The sequence below is a fragment of the Lagenorhynchus albirostris genome, chromosome 18 (assembly GCF_949774975.1).
Source record: "Lagenorhynchus albirostris chromosome 18, mLagAlb1.1, whole genome shotgun sequence".
Classification (NCBI taxonomy): domain Eukaryota; kingdom Metazoa; phylum Chordata; class Mammalia; order Artiodactyla; family Delphinidae; genus Lagenorhynchus; species Lagenorhynchus albirostris.
Genome location: NC_083112.1, coordinates 76,327,392 through 76,348,672, shown reverse-complemented (window position 1 = coordinate 76,348,672; position 21,281 = coordinate 76,327,392). Strand labels below are relative to the sequence as shown.

The following is a 21,281-nucleotide window of genomic DNA, read 5'->3' as shown; positions in this document are numbered from 1 at the left end:
GTGGTGCACGGGCTTAGTTGCTCCGCGGCATGTGGGATCTTCCCGGATCAGGGCTTGAACTTGTGTCCCCTGCATTGGCAGGCGGATTCTTAACCACTGTGCCACCAGGGAAGTCCCTTTCCATTTTTAATGCTATGAAATGCAATTAAATGCATCTACCACTCAAACCATATTAAACATAACGTAATCTTTACTTTCTCCAAGATATTTAATGATTTAAGAATTTAAAAAATACGTAGCTTGGTAACCACAGTGTACTAGTTTTCTTTGTATGATAAGATAATCAAAAGCTCTAGTTGATCTAAAATTGAAATCTGTGACTGGAAAACTAGTAGTATTTATTAACTTATGTATTAATTTATCATTCACATCAACTGGTAATTCCAGACTGTATTTTTAATAGAGGAAAGGCACGTGGCTGGAATAAACAGACTGAGGTATAAAGATTCAAAGTATATATCACTGTCGAAATTAATCTGTGGAGTTTGGGTATTTTGGGATACTAGTGAAAAAGTGTTCAGCCATATGCACTCATATTAAAATACCCAGTCTTGTGTTTCACGTGCTCAGTGGCGAATTCATGGTGTGGACGAGTAGTTATGCAGACTGAATAAAATTCACCTTTGAAGAACGTAGCCCATTGTTTTCGGTCTGTTTCAAGATATGTGATGCAAGATGGCAAAAGGAATTTTGAAGTTGCAGTACTCTCCTCTTCAAAGTACATTTCATCCAGATGTTTATGGATTGAATTGTTTTAGCTTTAGATGTACTACATCTAGTACATTCTAATCACACCCGTTTAGTTTATGTTCCCATATATGGCAAGGGATGTGCCTCTGTTACTGCCCAACTGTAAAGGCTTTTCTGTGAGCTAAGACCTCCTTCATCCTTTTAGTTGCTGTGTTCCAGGACCTAACACATCATAGGCCGTCAATCATTCATAATTCAGTAGGTGAAAACCTTTATATTTATTCTCTGAGTAGCCTAATCCAAACAATATCTCAGTTTCTTTTAATGGCCAAAACAACGGGGTTTGCCTGATTTCAGAAGAAGTGTATTTCCAAGTTGAGGGTTCTGTAGAAGTACATTGTGACTTAATTTTTTAAAAAGTGAATAAGAATTTTAAATAATTTAATCATCATAAAGGAATATTTTCATGTCTATGCACACAGACACAGAGACATATAATGGCTCTGTTTGTGTGTGTGTGTGAAAATAAGATCAGCAACCACAAAGTTTATATTAGAAACAACACACTGAAAACTGTTGAAAAGGTTGGAGACCTTGTGATTCATATCTTAATTGGGATGTTATTGATTCTTAACATGAGATTAATTTACAACTCAAAGTCCCTTTGCTAATTCAAGAGAGCAGTGACTGGACAGACACAGGGGTTAGTGCTGGAATCTGGCAACAAGAAATAAGTAAAGAAAAAGAATTGAGTTATTGCCTGGCATTGTATCTGCAAGTCATAAAATGAACTGGAGGTGGAGGTCATTTGGCTACCCTGTCAAATCACACATCTTTTTTTTTTTTTTTTTTTTTTTGCGGTACGCGGGCCTCTCACTGTTGTGGCCTCTCCTGTTGCGGAGCACAGGTTCCGGACGCGCAGGCTCAGCGGCCATGGCGCACGGGCCCAGCCGCTCCGCGGCATGTGGGATCCTCCCGGGCCGGGGCCCGAACCTGTGTCCCCTGCATCGGCAGGCGGACTCTCAACCACTGCACCACCAGGGAAGCCCAACTCACACATCTTAACACAGAAAAACCCACACTGATGTCCTAAATTGTCAGTTATACTGTGTATAGGGTAAAAATGACGGAATTGCAAGTTGTCCTGAGTTGGCTGATTCCATCATCGTGATATTAATGTTTCTTGTATTGTTTGGCCAGGTTCTCCTTTTCAATAGTTTTATTGGCTTTTGGCTCATTCATATTTAGTTTAGTTTCTTTCCAGAGCTGGCCCAGCTCACTGCATTCAGGACATCTTCCCTGTATCCTATGCGCACTATGTCGTCTCTTCCTGTTCTCCTTAGCTTTTCCCTTTGAATAATGCCAGGTTTCCTCAAGTGCGGGAATAATAATGGGCTGTTCTATAAATGAACCTTCACTTAGAAATTAACATAGACATTTGAACTCTAGAATTGGCAGTTTATAGCAAGGACACTAAAGTTTTTCAAAGAAAGAGCATTAGCTCCCTTATAGCACATAAAGACTTTCATCAACATGTGAAAATATAGTTATTAAAAGCACAGGTGTGGTTTTGGTTTCCAACGCGATAAACCTCACCAGAAAATATCTGTTCTGAATCGTGTTCACTGTCCGATTCTCCTTGTTTGATTTAAACTTCACTGTAACTGGTAGCAAAACGTTTTCTAGATATTTCTGGATGTTAACACGCTTATACAAGTGCTTTGCCATTAGAAACCGTATTTTGATGCTCGCAGATCTCCTAAAACTCTCCATGATAGCAAATGGGGGAATAAATATTTACTGAAGTCCCAGCGAAAACATGAAGAAACTAGGACTGTTTGTGTATCATTCAAATTGAAGCCACAAGGAAATGGAGTGAGTGATAGTTTTCATATTTTATTTATTTCATATTTATATTCATAATAAATGACGCATGGCTTAAGGCTACTAAATATTTTTCTTAAACACTCTTGGAAAACATAAGGTTTTCTGGATCCTTACACAGTTTGGCAGCTGTTTGTCAACAGTTTGACATTTGGTTTCAGTGGGAGCTGATAAACTTAAGGATTGGTCTCTGAAGTGTTCGGCGTAGGACTGCTCAGGGGTGGCGTGGGGACGAGTGGTTTGGGAATGGTACCTCTGCAGACACTAACCACGGGCAGCTGGCCCCAGAGGCTCAAGGCAGCCTCAGAGATGTCTCTTGGCATCTCTGCGGCCGCAGTGTAAATACCAGAGTGTGTCATTGAGAAAACCACCGCTTCCTTCTGTGGTTTACCCCATTTTCCTTCTTTTAACCATAAGTGTTGCACTTGTGTTTTTAGGTGGGTCCTTTCAAAGTGCCACTTCGTTCTTGAAAAGCAGCGTTTTTGGTCCACCATGTCCGTTAGCTTCCATAAAAGCCCAACGAACTTGAAGTTTGTAGTTGAGCCCCTGCTCCGATGTGCACGTGACCTGGGAGTCTGTCACAAAGGGTCTTCTGCGTGGATCTCTGACCTTTTGTCAGAGGCGAGAGGGCTCGCCACACTTGTCAGGTGTTCTTTATTCCACAGAGTTTATTCCGTGGAATTTCTGTTCACATTTTGTGTGAGTTTTCAGACCTGATTTTAAAGCTAACACATCAGGTCACGTTATCCTTTGGGGGTGATGTTTCCACATGTGCGTCCTCTGGGTTTGCAGAGCTGCGCTGCAGCATTTTAGAATCTGTCGTGTATAAAGAGTCTGAATCCTGGCGTGTACTTCTGAAAAGTGGCTTTACGATGCGTCTGGTACTTGAGGCTGAGTGCGGTTATGAAAATTACATTTTGCCTTCATCCTGGTTGCCGGGGATTAGTCTACACATGCACACTTTTTCTCATCATGTCCCGTGTCTGACAGGAAAGCGGAACAGCTGCGATTGATTTCACAACAGGGTGTTTTATAGTCTCTGTGAAATGGAAGTGGCCTGAAGTAACTGATACTATGTACATTCGTTTGCTGCACAGTGTGGCTAGTCTCAGTCCTACAAGAAAGAATATCCATTTTTCTGTCCTCATTCCTGGAAGTACTGTATGGCTTCCCTGTCATGGAGCACGATGTCTAGTTGCCTTAGAGTGGCCTGCAAACCTTCCACCGTGTGGCCAGGGTCTGTGTGGTCCACTGCCCCAGCCTGTGCTCCTGGGGTCCAAACCTCCATAGCTTCTTCAGTGCTCCTCACCTCCCTTTGCACTTTCCCATCTTTCCCATGTTGGGCATCCCAGGCTTGGGCATCTCACCCAGGTTCGGGCTGTTGTTGACCTGCCACACCACCAGAAGGCACAGGCGGTGTCCAGCGGGTCCCCAGCAAGGTGGCCTCCTCTCCCCCTGTCCCTGCGCTTCTTCCTCGCTCATCCTTTTCCGTCCGTGTAGCATCCCATCCAAACGCATTTTTCCTTCTCAGGCACTTTGTGTTTCCAGAGCCGCGGTAACAATTATCTTCCCAAGTCATTTAGTTTTACATGCATTTTCCTCATCTGGACTAGAATGTACTTGAAGGAAGGAAAACAGGCCTCGTTTCCCATCTCTCACGTCACCTAGAACGGTACGCGCACATCAGGCTAGCTTACTTTCATGCCAGCAGCTCTGCTTGGACGTTCCGTGGTGCGGAGGTTGGGATGATTGGCTGAAATGAAGTTGCGGGCTTCTTGCTGGATCTGTGCTATGTCTTGCATAAGGATTTACATTATCTCTTGCATCAATGAATATAATCATGAGTTAAATAAGGTTTGCTAACTAAAGAAGATTATGAGATATGCAGTTTGACAAATAGACTAAAGATCTTTCCATGAGATCTGTAGAATTACCAACCAAGAAAATGAAACTCTGTTGTCTTTTCCTATCGTAAAATCAAACGTGTGACATTCTTTTCTTCTCTCCCTTCCCTTCTCCTTCCTTCCTCCCATTTCCCATTATTACTGATGGAATCACTGTCCTTCCGATCACATCTGTCCACTGAAAAAAATGCACAGCATAAAAGTGGAGAATTATGTTTTGTTCAGGGACCTTACCGAGGACTATAGCCTGGGAGACAGCCTCTCAGAGCCCTGAGGGACTGTTCCCAAGAGGTCAGGGAGGAGCCTGGATACAGAGGAGTTTTTGCTGAAAAAAAAAAAAGGAAAAAACCATGCAGTTGAACATGAGATTACAGCTGATCGTAAAAACTGCAGACAGACATGTTACAAGAGATTACAGACATCTCCTGTTAATGATTTCAGTGCTTTTCTATGTATGGGAAGATACAAGAGTCTGGGCTTACTGAAATCACTCCTTTGATACGCCCCTTAGCTCTCTGGGGCCAGTATCCTGTCTTTCTCCATCCTGCATCCCCTCAGGGTGCACTGGTGTGGGGTTGGAGTGCGGAGGCTACAGTGGCTGCTGGCTTTGTGGCCTCAGCATCCTTTGCTTACTGAAATGGCAGGCAGCACGGTTTGTCCACGTGCCCATTGGAAACTCCTCCGTCTCCTGCACTTAACACTGAGGCCTCACTGGTCTGCCTTCTCTATTCCTTGGGTCCCTCCTCTCCTTCCCGTCCGGCTGCTGCCTGGGTTCAGCCCCGCCTCCCTCCTGTCAGACTCCCTGGTAGGTCTCCTGACCCCCGAGTCGCTCCTCACTCCAATCTCCTTCACGCCGTAGAAGAATGTTACTAAAATGCAGAGAAAGGAATTCTCCCTCATTCAGAAGTTTTCAATGTTCCCAACGGCCTGCCTATTGGAGAGGAGGCATTGGACTTTCCTTCAAGGTCCACATGGCCTGCGTTCTCCCAGCCTCTCCAGCCGAGATTTTCTCCAACACCCTCACTTGAGTTTCCAGTCTTGGGCTCCTCTGGGCATCCACAGACTTTTCCTCCCTGGAGAGCTGGCTCATGGGGTTTGCTTGGTCACCTCCCTGCATTAGGGTGCTTGCCGCAGGGCACAGGGCTCTTCTGGTAGATGGCCAGCTCCACAAGGGCACCTCCCCCTCTCCTCCTGCCAAGTATGGGGACGGTACCCACACAGAGGAAGTGCTCATTGAATCCTTACGGGGTGAGTGAGGTTACAGCCTGTTCAACTGGGCCATCCCACATTCTGCAGTTCCACAGAAAAGCAGCATTTCCTGCTCACTCTTTTTTTGCGGGGGTACGCGGGCCTCTCACTGTTGTGGCCTCTCCCATTGCGGAGCACAGGCTCCGGACACGCAGGCTCAGCGGCCATGGCTCACGGGCCCAGCCACTCCGCGGCATGTGGGATCTTCCCGGACCGGGGCACGAACCCACGTCCCCTGCATCGGCAGGTGGACTCTCAACCACTGTGCCACCAGGGAAGCCCTCCTGCTCGCTTTTTAGAAGAGGAGTGTAGCCTGTTAAGATGGAAACAGAGAGAGCATGGCGGTGGAGGGTGTGTCATACAACTTGGATCCCCTTCCAGACCCAGACTGGAGGGGGTTGGTGATGTCTCTGATCTGGGGAGAGATCAGCAGTGATTTATAATATTTAATGGTTTCAGGAAAATAAAAAGTTGGCAATCCCATCACCCCTGGTTTAGTTAAACTCTGTTTTTGAGTTGTATGTCAGTCATACTTGTCATCTTTCCCTAGTCACTTAGGCTTTTCATGTTTCCATGTTAAGTGTGTGAACAGACTATAGGGTCCTTAAAGGGTCTGGAGCTGGAACACCGTGGGATTAAACAGAAGATTGACTCCACTTTTTCATACCCAGTGTAAAGCCATCTTCGTGCCTCTGTGCTAGTTCCCCGGTGCTTTCCTAGAGCAAGCGGATCCTTAAGGCATCTTGTTAAAGATAGTCTTATGGAAGGGAAAACCACTCTGCATAAAGCCCCCCAGCCGATAGCTGTCCAGTAAATGGAGCTGGTGCCCTGCTAGACTAGGCTGCTTGGAGTTTCTTACTTAATGTAGTGTATGTAGTATATCTGCAGTGTATTTCCTGGGTCCCAGAAGGAAAAGCATCAGAAGCTCACTGTGTTCTTTTGATTAAAATTTTAGACCTGATGAGGAGTTTTTCTGCAGCTAGAATGCAGAAAAGGTCCTGGAGTGGGACCTTAGCTGTTCCTCAAGGCCAGGGGGCCATGTCTAACCTCTTACTCAGATCTACTTTCCTGTAGATGTGCGGCATCTTGGCAACAATAGTTCTAAGATACTGTGTCGACATGATGTTGCTAAGAGCGCAAGGGGGATGTTAGAGGAAACAGTGTGAATGTGGGATTCACATGAGGGGTGAGAGCAGGAGACCCCAGTGCAGGTGGTCAAAGGGGGCGACTCTGATGAGTCCCACCCAAATCCAAGTGGGACAAGGCCTCGGGCACCTGGTGGGCTGGAGTGCCTGGTCTCTCCCTTCACACTCTGCCCCCTGCCTTTCCTCCCTTCCTGCCCCTTCCTCTCACCCCCTCCTTCCTGTTCTCCTCTCTCTTCCTTCTCCAACCCTTGAAAGCAGTTCTAACCGAAGCGCTGTGTTGCATGTTTCCTGCTCCACGTGCATTTAGTGAGACTGATGGATGTGCAGAAAGCACCCTGTACTTCTGCTTAACAACGTGCTTTTAAATTGAGTGGTAAACTCGGCAGGTTGCACGTGCCGTGATGAAGCCTCAAAATCCGACTCCCCGTCTGCTTCAGGAGCTGGCGTCTTACCCTTTGCCGCCTCGTACCCGTGTCTACCTGCCAGTAGCCGCTGCCGGCCCTCCCTCTTCCTAGGAGGGCACAGCTCCCCTGCCACTTCCCTTTCTAAGATGCCCTTTGGCTCTGTCCTGCGTACTGACATGTCCCTCTGTGCCCCCCCTCCCCGCCCAGCACCCTGTAGTAAAGCCCCCTCCCCATGTCCGCCCTCTCTGGCCAGGCCAGCGCCCTCCCCTCTCACTCCAGCGGGACCTACCCTGGGATCCCGGAGCCCCTCGGGTGGGGCATAGGGCTTCTCCCCTGTGTGTCTGTGGGACTCTTCTCACTCTCTGGTGAGGCGCCTCATGCTGGAGTTTCTCACTTTCTCATCCCTCTCGCTAAGATACCCAACTCTGCCTTCTTAGTATCGTGGGGCAGGGGGATACCTGCCCTATTCCAGGTGTGCAATAGATGCTAAGATTGTATAATGGATCAGGTGGAAGATGAGTACCAGGGAATGCTGAGACTCCGTGTGAATGAATGAAGGGCACAGGCCACCTGGGCTGCTTCCTTCCCGCCGAGGCTCCCACCCCCACTGTGGGCCAGACCTGGAAGCGGAATTCAGTGAAGGTGGGTGACTGAGTGGCAGTGGCTGGACCAGGACAGGCTGAGAGGCTGGATTCGGAGTGAAAGAACCAGACTGGGGTGGGGAGTGAGGAAAGATGAAAACCAAAGATAGCAGGGACAGCTCCATGTACTTCAACACGATGGAGGAGTTGACGTGTTTCTAGTTGGAGGAAATAGTCCAACTTTTTTTTTTTCATGCCAGACTGGGTAAGATGTGCTGTTCTTCAAAGGGTGGCTGGAAAGTACAAGTTTGTGGCTTTCGAGGAAGAGTCTCGGACGGACGAGGCGAGTCCAGGTGGAACGCGGGGAGTTGGATGGGAGGACGGGCAGGTGGGAAAAGCGTTCAGGGAACCTGGAGAGAGTAGCTAGGAGTCAGAAACTTCCTGCTGGGAGGTTTCCCCTCTGAAGGTGGGAAATGTGAGTCTCATGAAGGGCCGGGAGCCTCTGGGACCACACGCCTGCCTTGGACAGGGCAGCCAGTGGCTCTGGGAGAACATTCTGGCTCAGTCGGATGACCCCTGGGCTAAAAACTTGCCGCAATGGACTCCTCCGCATTTGTCCTTCAGGCCAGTGAGTCAGCAGCCCCCAGGGCCCCCGCCCAGTTCCCGTCTCCAGGCAGCGTTTCCACCCGTGGGTCCCAGTGGACGTCCTCAGCCCACCAACTTGTTTCACACACAGTCATCTGAGCCGCTGTCATGTGGCAGCTAATTATAGTCACATCTGTTTGCAGCAGGACCACCAATGACCTGGAGGAGAAGTGCTGGGCTGCACCATCACCCCCTCTAGTTTATCCCACTCCCAGGCAAGGACATTCCACATCCACCCCCGCCAAGTGGGAGAAATGGAAGAAAAGAAATGAAAATGAGTCACCAGAATTGTACGATGCGGGAAACAGGAGGACAGAACTGCCGTCCCATGGCAATGGTCACGCAGACATCCCCATATCCTTGTGTTGTTTGCTGGGAGCCCACCAGACTCTGCAAAGTCATTTCTTAGTCAGACTACGAGAGATGCTGCGTATTCCAAGATCAGTTTGTTTCTCAAATGTTTCATGCTCATTTTTTTTTTTTTTTTTGCCAAGAATATATCAACACTGGTAGTTGTTTTCACATTTGAGCAGAAATGTTTTGTGAGTCTAAAAAGTAGTGGGGACATTCTGCTTCCACGTTTTCCATGATTGACTGGAACAGAAATGTTGTTTTACTTAACTAACTTCTTTTCTATTGGATTAAGGATGAGAAATTATTTTCACATCTTTGGAATCACATCTATCTTACATTTATCAAAAAAACCCCCCAAAAAACGATGATAGAATAACGATCAAGCAAATGCAGGTGAAAGCACATGGATTGTGAGCTCCTTGGAGATCAGTCACCCTTCAATCCACAATTCCAAGCATATTTTTGGAAGTTCAAAAATGCTGTACAAATGTAGGCTTTTAAGAAGTTATTATTATACTGCAACGTTTAGCTATAATTTACTCTCTATCTTGTTATTAATTTTTTTTTGTTTTCATGAACAGTTTTGTTGGTTAGAAACTTTAGAAAACATTACATAATAGTAGCTATAATAATGGGGTTTTCTTGTCTTTTACTTTAGTGGAATTCGTTCACACTTGTTAATATTTCATTTAATTTTTTATGTGTATTATATGTAATTCTGCATCATAGTGTTTTGGGGTTTTTTGGTTTCTGTTTTTGTTTTGTTTGCGGTACACGGGCCTCTCACCGTTGTGGCCTCTCCTGTTGCGGAGCACAGGCTCCGGACGCGCAGGCTCAGCGGCCATGGCTCACGGGCCCAGCCGCTCCGCGGCATGTGGGATCTTCCCAGACCGGGGCACGAACCCGTGTCCCCTGCATCGGCAGGCGCACTCTCAACCACTGCGCCACCAGGGAAACCCTGATTTTTGTTTTTTTTTTTTTAATTGGAGTATAGTTGATTTACAGTGTTGTGTTAGTTTCAGGTGTACAGCAAAGTGAGTCAGTTATACATAAACATGTATCCGTTCTTTTTTAGATTCTTTTCCCATGTAGGTCATTACAGAGCACTGAGTAGAGTTCCCCATGCCATCCAGTAGGTTCTTGTTCGTTATCTTATCTTGTTATTAATTGTTAAATCCTAGGCACACTTTTTGGGGGAGAGGTAGATTTTATTGAAGAAATGTGTGAAATCATAAAGACACAGTGTCCCTTATGTGCGTGGATCAGAAGCCAGGTCACGAGCCAGGACATTTCAGGAAACCTAGAAGCCCCTTGAGTGCTCTTCTAGTCACCAGTAGCCCCCTAGGGTAACCACTCTGCAACTGCATCTTATTTAGTTTTGAACTTTATATAATCGGAATCTCCTGGCTTGTCCTTCTGTGCCTGGTTCCAGGTTGCTCGGTACTAAGTCTATGAGACCCATCTGTGTCATAGCCGACCTTCCTCCGTGGGTAGGGGTCTCATTCCGTGAATCCAGACCACTGTGTTTTTATTCTGCTGTTTCTAGTTCAGGCTACTTCGTAGAGTGTTGCAATAAACATTCTTGAGCATGCCTTCAAGGAAAATCTTATTAAAGCACAGCAAAGTGCAAACATTGTAAATTCACAGCTCAATGAATTTTTCCACGTGTTACCATTCACCCTGATCAAGCAGAGAATGTCCCAGCACCCAGAAACCTCTTAGGCAACCCCACCGGCGGCCAACACTCTCCTGACTCTCACCGTTGATAGTTTCATTTGTTCTTGATCTTAATGGGATGGGGTCATACTGTGTGTGCTCTCCTGTTGAAGTTTCTTTTTTTTCGTAATTAAAAAAAAAGTTATTTTATTGAAGAATAGTTGGTTTACAATGTTGTGTTAATTTCTGCTGTATAGCAGAGTGCTTCAGTTATACATATACATACATATTCTTTTCCATTATAAGTTATTACTAGATTTTGAATAGAGTTCCCTGTGCTATACAGTAGGACCTTGTTGTTTATCCATCCTATTCAGAATAGTTTGCATCTGCTCATCCCAAGCTCCCATCCGTCCCTCCCCTCCTGTTGGAGAAGTTTTAAGGTTCTCTTTCAGGGCAATCCTCTCTGGGCAGGGGGTCCATGGAGGCATAGACAGCCATTTTGCAGAACCTCATGGCAGTAAATTAACATTTAAAACAAGAATTACCAAAAATAGCATACCCTAGTTAAAAATCACAAACAGGATGGGAATTAGGACATACATATTAAAATCTCCCATATATACTCTCTATTTCTTTATGATGTTTTAGTTTCCAAAAAGAGTGTGAGCTCATTGAGTCTTTTTTGGGGGGGAGGAGGTCATCTTTTATTCGCCATACTACCATCTTGGGAGTAATGATACAGAATTAAAAATAATAGAAATGAAAAGACCACACTTCAGTGGGATGTGATAAGGGCAAATGTTGGGAAGCGGTTTTGGTAATGACAGTGTATGACATGACTTTTGATGGACATCTGCCCGCACACCTGTGGGACAGGTGCCAAGAGTGAGACCAGACAGTGTGTGATGCTCAGCTCAGGAGACGCTGCCTCACCGTGTTCCAGAAGGGTTGTCCCACTTGACCCCCGACCCTGGGGAGTCTGGAAGCTCCACTTTTGGTTTCTGCATGCTTCCAATTTCTGCCCTAGTAGTCCTAAAATACATTCCTGTGTCTCTACGTATTTCTTTAGTGGGGTAGATAATTATTCACAAGATTCCCCGAAGAAGGGCTACGACCAGGAAGAAAATGGGGATCGTCCTATCACCACAAAACTATTTTGACATTTTGCACAGCGCAGAGAATGTGAAAAGGAATTTGAAAGATAAGCTGTTTAGACTTGGCCGAGCTCCACTTGTCCCTATTTGGCGGGATGTGAAACACATAAAAATTGTTACAGTGGGGATGGTAAAGGTCTATCTCCCTTCAGAAGCAGGAAAAAATTCAGACAATTGAGGACTTCACTCTGTTTAACTCATTTCAAATATGCTTTCCTGCGGAAGGTATGTCACAGTTAACAAATTAGCATGAGTGGGCATTCTTACTCTCTCTCTCTCTCTCTCTCTCTCACACACACACACGCACACACACACATATGCACACACACACACACACACACAGAGTAATGTGGCAGTTGGCTTCCTTGGTTAACTAAAAAAGTCTCTCTCTAAATGGAATTAGCGAGCCTCCCCACCTAGAACTCACTGTAATGTCGGGAAGAGCTTTCTGTCAGTCTGTAGATCAGAGAAAGACCGGAAATAGACTTTATTTCAAATGAAAGGCATTGACCCTCGTCACTCCCCTTCCTTCTTTGGCACTAGTACTGTGTATCATAAATCTTGGGGAATTTTTGGAACTTAGCATACTTTATAGCATTAATTCTGATGGTTTGACTCTCTGGAAATTTTTAATTGGGGCATGAAAGAAAATGTGAATAACATTCATTGTTTTATCCTATCGTGAAAAGTATAAAAATACTCGTACAGAATATAAAAGGTATTCGATTTAGGGATGACTTTGTTGTACATTTTGCATTCCTTTCCAGTTGTACTATTTGTGGGCATTTAAAGTTGACCTCTGCTATTGAAGTTGTGTGTGTCCTACAGACTTCATTGAGAACTGATGTATTCTTCTCTGTTTCAAATACTATTAATTCAGGTCTGCTTCCATTTGAAGGGAATTCGTTATGCTCTCGTGGTAAATTATTGGCTGTCAAGTGTGATTTGGTTTTCATTAAGCTTTCCTATGGTTTTAGGGGTACACATGGTGATGCTCTTCCCCCTGAGAAATTTCTAGGGTTCTTTTACCCTCACTGGTCTGAGTGACCCGTGTCACCGTGGACCAGGGATGGTCTACTTCTATAAGATGGACCAAAAGACCTACAACTTTTTGACCTTTGGGGTCTTTCGCCACATCCCCCATTTCCAAGTGGAGACTGTCTTCATGACCACCTTCGTCAGTCGTGACTGTAGGTTAAGTGAGCGTCTCCCGGGAAGAAGCACAGGCCTGCCTCTGGGGACTTTGAGCTGGTTTACTTGACCTTGCACTCCGGGGAGGGGAGAGTGGAGTGTCAGTACTTCACAGAATGTACAAGTTCTTCCTGTTCTAGAAACAGATGGGATGGGAGCTAGCTGACTGGAACCCAATATCTTCCAGACTTCAGACTTGTCCGCCCCCTCAGGTATGCAGCCAGGAGGGAGCCGCTGGGGCCAGGGGGGCTGCCTTCTCTCTTTGGATTTTGCTGAGATGTCTGGACGTGGAATGTAATTCCTCAGGAAATCATGAAATTTGTGGCATGGCCTTTAGCATGTTAGGTCACCTGCAAAATCGTGACTCTGAGTAACTCATACAGTTTATTCGCCCTTTCAAATAGTAATTCATAACGGAGCGTTGAGACTTGCATGACTGAAGGCTTTTATTTAATGAACTATTTCAAAATCAGACATTACACCAGATTGAAAAGGACACTCGGGACGTCATTGTTGTCCTTTTTATCCGCGCACCCCTGAGTCACTGCTAAAATGACTCTACATGCCAGGGTGATATCCCTCCTGGGGCATTCTATGACAGCAGTTGTAAAGGGCCAGAAGAGTGATATTTCAAAGTAGATTGCATTTAGCAAAGTAAACGTGCCTCTCATGATGTTTGTTTGTTATTCTAAAAATTAGGTTTTTTTTAAACAGAGCCATTTACATGAAATGCTAGGCCACCCAGAATGTGAAACAAAAATCATGGTCTAAAAATGCCTTTTGTTCTGAAAACTTGACCATCATTTAGATCTTCTTAGAATGATGAATTCTTTGGAATTGTCTTCTAGGGCCAGAAGGGGTCATAAAATTTCCTATGTGAATAAAGCAGATATTCACATAGGAATATCTGGGACTAAGAATTTAGTTTTTTGCTTGAAGTAAGCTGGTAGGGGCGGGGGGAGGGTCCTTTAATGGGGCCTATAATAAGACTGTAGTCCTTTTTCTCATCTCCGATTTTCCCCCAGTAGTTGCCATGAGCTGAAGTGTTGTCCAGGGAAAAACTGCTGGATTGTTACCCACACACGCTGGGTGTGTTTCTGTAGCAAAAGCTCAAGAAACAATTTGACCTCAGCATCCATCGTTGGGGACCTGTGACCTCTTTTCTGGGGTCCCCTGCAATTTAGGCAGCGGTCCCCACCCTTTTTGGCACTAGGGACCGGTTTTGTGGAAGACAGTTTTTCCAAGTTGGGTTTGGGGGAGGGGAGGGGGGATGGCTCAGGTGGTCATGGGAGCGATGGGGGGCGGCAGATGAAGCTTTGCTCACCGCCTGCTGTGCGGCCCGGTTCCTAACAGGCCGGGGACCAGGTACCGGTCGTCGGCTCGGCGGTTGGGGACCCCCGAATTAAGGCATTTACCAATAGCTTCAGGGAACAGTTCCAGGAAATTCATTTTTATAACCTCCCTCAAACTGCATAAAGATGAACTTCTGAGATTTTAGCAGCATTTCAGAAGAGGAAACCTCAGAATCACCAACAGCCATTTTCAGCTTCAGTCATTAGATTCCCACCTAATCTGAAGTTTTGAAGACGCCGTTGTTGAACTGTAGTTAGAAAAGTCCATTACCACCCTGGGCTGTTGTTGGGTTCCCCCAGCTAAGCCTGGGTGATGGGTGGACATTTCCTAAGTCAGTGGGTCTTGGCCTGATTGACTTTTCCTTCTGGTATCCTTCTGGATAACCAGCAGAGTTTAACGAGCAGAGGTGGGTTTCTGGACCCGGCTCAGAAGCAGGAAAGTTGTGGAGATGGGACAGTTGCAAGGAAGAGGCCACCCGGAGCCCAGGTGACTCGAGGCTGCCGCACCTGTTGGGCTCCCCTGGCCTGGGGGCTAACCTAGCAGCCTCAGGCGGCTCCGGGGGCCCAGGCATTCCAGAACCTCCCCTTTTCCCTGGCTGGTCTGGGGATCTGGAACAGTCCCACACTCATTGCCGAGTTCCTTTTTGGAGTATTTTCCCACAGTGCCGTGATGTAGTTATATGTTGTAAGTTGACCTACCAGTGTCACTGGGTTGTCTCCAATGCTCCTTTATTAATGTTTTAACAACTAGGAATTGGGGTAGATCGAACAGTTGAGGGGGTGTGTCATGGTTCAGTCAGTGATGTTCTTTATTTCCTGTGGTGGGTTTTACAACCGATGTGGTCACAGGTGAAATACAGACTGTATCAGGCTGGGTGAGAGGCTCTGGGCCTCCGGGGTCCGGGGACACATACATGCAAAGGACTCTGAGAAACATGTGATAAGGGTCACAACAGAGCCATATAACCCGCATTTCATGCGCACCGGGTTGGGAGCAGATACCCCTCTCCTGGGGATTGTTGAGGAAGGCTCGTCCCCGGAGTCCCTTGGTCCTTTTATATCTGTGCATTTGGGATGAATTTCTGGAGCACAGGTTTGAGATTTTAGCCTCATCTCTTTCGACAACTCTGAGTGGTCACCCAAACCCAGATTCTGAAGCAAAACTGTGCACATGGATCGATCTGCAATGTTAGGAGCTTATGAGCATGCCTGCTGGGAATTGCCTGAAAGATGAGTCAGGGAAAGAAACAGATCTGTAACCTCTGGGGTCGGCTTGGACTGTTGTCAGTTGTCTCCGTTTCCAGAATGTAAAATTAAGAACAGCTTACTGTCTTGGAGACACTTGTTCGGATTTATTTTATGAAATAAATATCTCCAGATGTAGCTGTTTCATGCAGAAGATTTCCAAGGCAGGGGAACTAAGACTTGAGTACGTTGTTAAAAAAACAGACTTCACACGATCACGGTATTGTTAATGGTATGGTTTTATTTTCCAGAAACTGTATTGCTGGAAGCAGGACTTAGATATACATTTTATCTCACACTTAGTATCGAGCCACTAATAAACCTCATTAGCTAGATTATCAATATTCCTATCACATCCTCTTCCATGCTATCCACAATATCTATGTCTCTTTTGGTTTAGAATTTGGATTCTTCTAAGGAAATTGCAAATGTATTGAGCACTATCATACGTTTGTCTTTTAATGCACTGGGAGTTTTCCATGATGGGAGTTGAAGTTGAGTTCGTCTCAACCTGGTCCTGGCGTGTTATTTAAAACCTCCTAACTCAGTTTTCGCGTCTGTAAATTGGGGATGGTAACACGTATCTCGTTAAATAAGATGGTGGCTGATCGTTTGTTGCACCCGGTGGGCATCTGAACATGCTGTTTCCTTCTTCTCCAGCTCGTATTACATACTTGGATTCTTTATCTTGTGTTTAACATTAATTTAAATGTTAGAAATGAGCTACAAGGAGGATTTTGTCGTGGAATGTTCTTTGATTGAACATTCCAGCTTTAATTGAATTAAAAATCAGTTCTCTAAGGCTTGGGCTGCTTCTTTTTTGTCCTTTCTACACTTTTTTTTTTTTTTTTTTGCTTGTATCTGTGTCTCTGGGGATGTGAGGGACGAAGCATGGACTCCTCCCCTGCCACTCCAATCTCCCGTGGTCTCAGGTCTGAAACTCCTGAATCAGAAGTGCGATACTTTCGTAGCCTTGAAGATGGGAGTGGGTTCCTGTTGTTTTATGGGGAATGGAGAGTCCATTTCTAAACGTGTGACAGCCTTCACTTTTTGGACTGAGCGATGCTTTGATGTGTCCCACTCCTGGATTGCTGTTTTGTCTGTTAGGGCAAAAGAGATGGACCGTTGAACAAGTACGGAGAGCCTGTTAGAACAATTCCCGAGAGTCGTGCTCATACGAAATTGTGGGGCTAACCCATAAATAGGTGAAGATGCCAAAATCATTTCAGTTCAGCTCCGGACCGCAATTTGCAGGTGTTCTTCTACTGAAAGATGTTTTCTCTTATTTCCAGGGTGTGTGTGCTGGCTCTGGCTGTGGGAAATGCGACTGCCATGGCGTAAAGGGACAGAAGGTGAGTAGCCCGAGCTCCGATGACAGTAGTTTCTCTTGTATCACCATCACTGTGGAAGACATTAGAAATGGCATTAAAACAACCGAATAATCAGCAAGTCGTGTTAAAGCCTGATTACCGTTTCAATAATTTCCCCAGAGCAATACAAATGAAGCAAAACCAAACTCAACAGTATTTCTGAGGAATCTTAACTGCTCTTCCCCGAAGATTGTAATTATTGGTGGCAATTAACGTCAAGACAGTGATTTGGTTTATTTCCTTTTTTGACTGTAAAAGGAACAAGTATATTGGCAGAAAATCTGTTGAGTCAATAGCATTCTTTGGCATTAGTGCATGAGAACTAAACTCAGCCTTTTTCTGAAAAAAGAGAACATTTATATTGAACTCTAGAGCCTTCTCTTCAAATTAGAATTTTTAAACAATTGTAAGTTCATAACATACTTGTCTCGATTTATTTACAGAAACAGTAACTATTTATTGTTTCCCAAATGCAAAATTATAATATTTTTTTCTAAGCAAGTACTCTGCCTCTCTCTTCCTTGAAGAATCACAGACCTGGATAAAGATTATTTTCTCTTGAAGGCAGGCAGTTGTTTTGAGAGAGGGTCCTTACCCGGGGACAGTGCCGCATCCTGTAACTGTCTGGGGGTCACCATGGAAACTGGGTGGGGCCGTGAGACAGCATGGCCAGTTGGCCGGTCAGTGGGACCCACAGCAGCTGGGGCCATCTGGAACGGAGGGAGGGGCCCCCGTGGACCTCTGCCTGCTTTCTGGGACTGGAGGTGTCATTCAGCAGGGCCAGGGTACAAATTCTTCTCTCCCTTCTGTTGTGCGCAGGGCATGTGGGGCCACAGAATCACACTTTTGAAATTCAGCAAATTCTACTTTGCAGAAAATTGTTTCATTTCTTTTCAGCTATTTGCTGAAGAACCAACATTATTCTTTTAAAAAATATGTTGACAGTTGGTGGCACTGGTAGTACCTGGATAGGTTTTTGAATAAATGAAATATGTGGAAACATTTTTATATCTTTCATCATCAACTTTATCAACTATAATTCATCTTCAGGTGCTGTTCCTTCTCTTACTTGGGAGGTTTTTCTAGCTAGTTCCAGGCTGCATCCTTGAGAGGAGAGGCAAGTCTGTTCATACCACAGATTCTTTTTCTGTATGTGTGTCTAACTTGAATTATAAGCACGCTGAACTAACAAAGAAATCCTTCAAACTACAAAAAGTGGAACTTTCAACAGATAGGAAATGGAGACCTGTATCAACACTACTCTGCTTTTCTTGTAACTTAAAGCATCAGGGGTCAGGCAGAGTCGGTGTTTCTCGCTCGTAAAGAGAATGTGTCCATCCCACCCGCTTTCTTGATCTCCTCTCCCCTCCACCAGCTGCAGACCTGGTGGTACTTCCCCAGGCCCCGGTGCTTTTCAGACTTCCTGTTCTGGTCTTATGTTTTCTAGCCTGATTCATTTGAATTTTAACCAAAAATCTACCCATTGTATGTAACAAGGTAGATTTATCCAGGTGTAGCTTTCCAAATATTTTTGGCTGACGTCTCGACTTGACAGGGACCTGGCCCATGTCAGTTCAGAGCTGGCGAAGCATTGTTGGAGAGGGCAGGTCACATCTCACTCACAGGGGGCATCTGACACCCACCCCAACAAGGAAAGGGTCTTTAAGTGTTTCTTTTCAAATCCGAGCATTGAGGAAGCCCTTGCTGTGGCCAGGGTGTCAGCAGAGGCTAGGTCTGTGCTTATCGGGGACACAGGAACATACACCGTAGGCCCTGCCTTCCACTTTGGCACGGGAAGGTCAAGGTGGGAAGGTCACAGGACCTCCGTGGTCCTTCCTGGCCTGACCTTGCTCCCTCAACTGTCTGCTCCATTGCCCACTTTGGGTTTTAAAGACTATTTAAAATAAAATACTGGCAAGCTTTGGGTTAAACCATTCTGAATTTGTGTTTTAAAAGGCTGTAATTTTTTTTTTTTTTTTTGCGGTACGCGGGCCTCTCACTGCTGTGGCCTCTCCCGTTGCGGAGCACAGGCTCCGGACGCGCAGGCTCAGCGGCAGTGGCTCACGAGCCCAGCCGCTCCGCGGCATGTGGCATCTTCCCGGACCGGGGCACGAACCTGCATCCCCTGTGTCGGCAGGCGGACTCTCAACCACTGCGCCACCAGGGAAACCCAAGGCTGTAATTATTGAATGAATTCAGATGGCCTTTCAAAATTTAGGGGACTAGCTAAATGATTTAGTATTACAACCTTTAAACAGAAATCGGAGCTCTGTCTTTTCTTGCCTTGAGCGTAAATATTTCAGGTCCTGTGGTTCACATAGCATGAGCCGGGAGGAGGGCCTTCCTCCCACTGAAAGAGGAAATTTTAAACTTCCACTTATTGTCTCGGACGTGATGTTAAAATAATCAGTTTAATGATGGGAAACACCCAGAGCATGACTGAGCTGGGACTTCAGGTCTGGTTCCCTTTCTCTCATCCCAAGGTCAGATAACAAAGAAACGTATTCTCGGTTGGCACGTCAGCAAGAGAAATTGGTCTCCTTCGTCTGCCACCACTGTTCTCAAAGTGGGTCCTGCACGTGCTAATCGGGTGTAAATGCCATAAATGAATAAAGGCTTGAGCGTCACAGAATTTACATCGAGTGGTTCAGATCACAGGCCTGCTTTGTGAGCTACTAATGCCTGTTTTCGATTCTCATAGGAGTTACTTTGCTGTGCTCCAATGTGTACAAGTTAAATGAGTTCTGACGTGCTTTTGAAAATAGGATGATAGAAGCCATATAACTCAGGGAGAGTTCAAATTACCTAACTGAGACAGAGTGTCAACTGCCTGAGAACTCTGGAAAGCGTGGTTTCTGAGAAATGCCCCCTCGAGGATCCCTTCAACATATTGGCTATTTAGAATCCACCAATGGAAATCGGAATATCTCCAGTTTAAATTGCCAAATCCCTTTTGGCGAAGTCCTGCGTTCCACGGAGATATGATTAATTGACAGAATGTCTTATATTCTCCAGATATCATAAGCAAATATGAATGCATTAGATCATTGGTTGTTTTACAATCTCGTAGTTATCAGTATAGTGCTAGGGCTCTTATTCTGAGTTCAACAGTTAAACTCACTGAGCCTTTCACTGGATTTCAGTCTTTGCTGACTTGTTTATTTTCCCACTTCCCTGGCTGGCCACGCAGATCTTCAGATGTTTTCTCTAGGTAATTAATTTGGGCTTGTACACAGTGACGTCGTGTCTTTCCAGAGGCCTCAGCAGTGTGGGAATGGTGTCTCCTTAAACTGATTAGGGTTTTGAATTCATGCCTCCTCAGAAAGGGCCAAAAGTTAAGCTCTTATTTTGCTCAGTAACCTGATTTTCTCAATTATTTGAGGCAGTGGGAAAGGCAACCTATTCCCAGGAGTTACTGCCATAGGCTGGGAAATGAACCATTTATACTTGGCAAAAATGGAGTTTGCACAAGAAGTCTTTTCATATTTTAACCACAGGAGCCCACGTTTATGTAAAGCTTCCATTCTATTCTGTGACCCTTGCAGTGTCCAGAGAAGGACGCTTCAAGTTCCTTGAAGTAAGAGAGGTAAGAGATATACACATGAAATAAATAACAAGTTAAGAGTAAATGATCAAATTGCAGGAGAAACAGCAGAGAAAACAAGTGCTACAGTTGTCCTGAGAAGGGAGTGATCCCAGTGGCCTAGGACCATAAATAAAGGGACAGTCTCCTGGGTGAATTAGGTCATGTGTTCACTAATTCTTCGGACTCACTTGGATATAGAATAGGGTCATCTGTCACACAGCTGCAAAAAGATAGATGCTGAAATTAACTACACTGATCAGAGAAAATAGCCCCTGTGGCCTGTTGATAAATGCTACCATGGCAAAGGGTTGATGGTTCCTAACAGAGTGACTCTTGAAAGGGACTTTCCCAAACCACAGTCTTGGGAGCCCAGAGAATCTTAATGAAGCAGAATTGTAGTATTTCTAAGGAATGATGAGAACAGCATAGGTGCCTCATAGCTTCTCAGAACACTTTAACCTGCTGATACCCAGATCCTTGCCAACAACGTGGGGAAGAAACACATTCTCCTTTTATTTACTAATTAGACTGTCTGTGAATCACAGCCCCTCTCTACACACTGGCTCATCAGATAGTGCACGCCCAGGCTGCATTCAAAGCAGAGGGCTTTGAAAATGGAATTTCTGTCTTGTCTAAAACACGCAGCCCCTCTGATGTAGGAGAGTTGGAGTGTCTGTCCAACCTGAAGTGATTCCATTTCCGGCCCTGGAAATCTGGGGAGAAGCTTGTGTTGCTTCAGGCCCTGCGCTGGTGCGTGCTTCTCTCTTGTTAGGGTGAATGGGCTGTGGCTTCACCAGCCCTTTACCTCCTGTGTATATTTGACACAGTCGACAGACATCCCATGTCAGCCCTCCATGTAAACCTGTCTG

General features: G+C 45.4%; 1 protein-coding gene across 1 annotated transcript in view; it reads left to right on the top strand.

The window, feature by feature from the left end:
- COL4A1 (collagen type IV alpha 1 chain) overlaps nt 1-21,281 on the top strand; it is a 149,302-nt gene that overhangs the window by 43,772 nt on the left and 84,249 nt on the right. Inside the window, exon 2 of the mRNA XM_060129547.1 lies at nt 16,749-16,808. Within this exon, the coding sequence (XP_059985530.1) occupies nt 16,749-16,808 (60 nt within the window). The remainder of the gene's footprint in view (nt 1-16,748; nt 16,809-21,281) is intronic.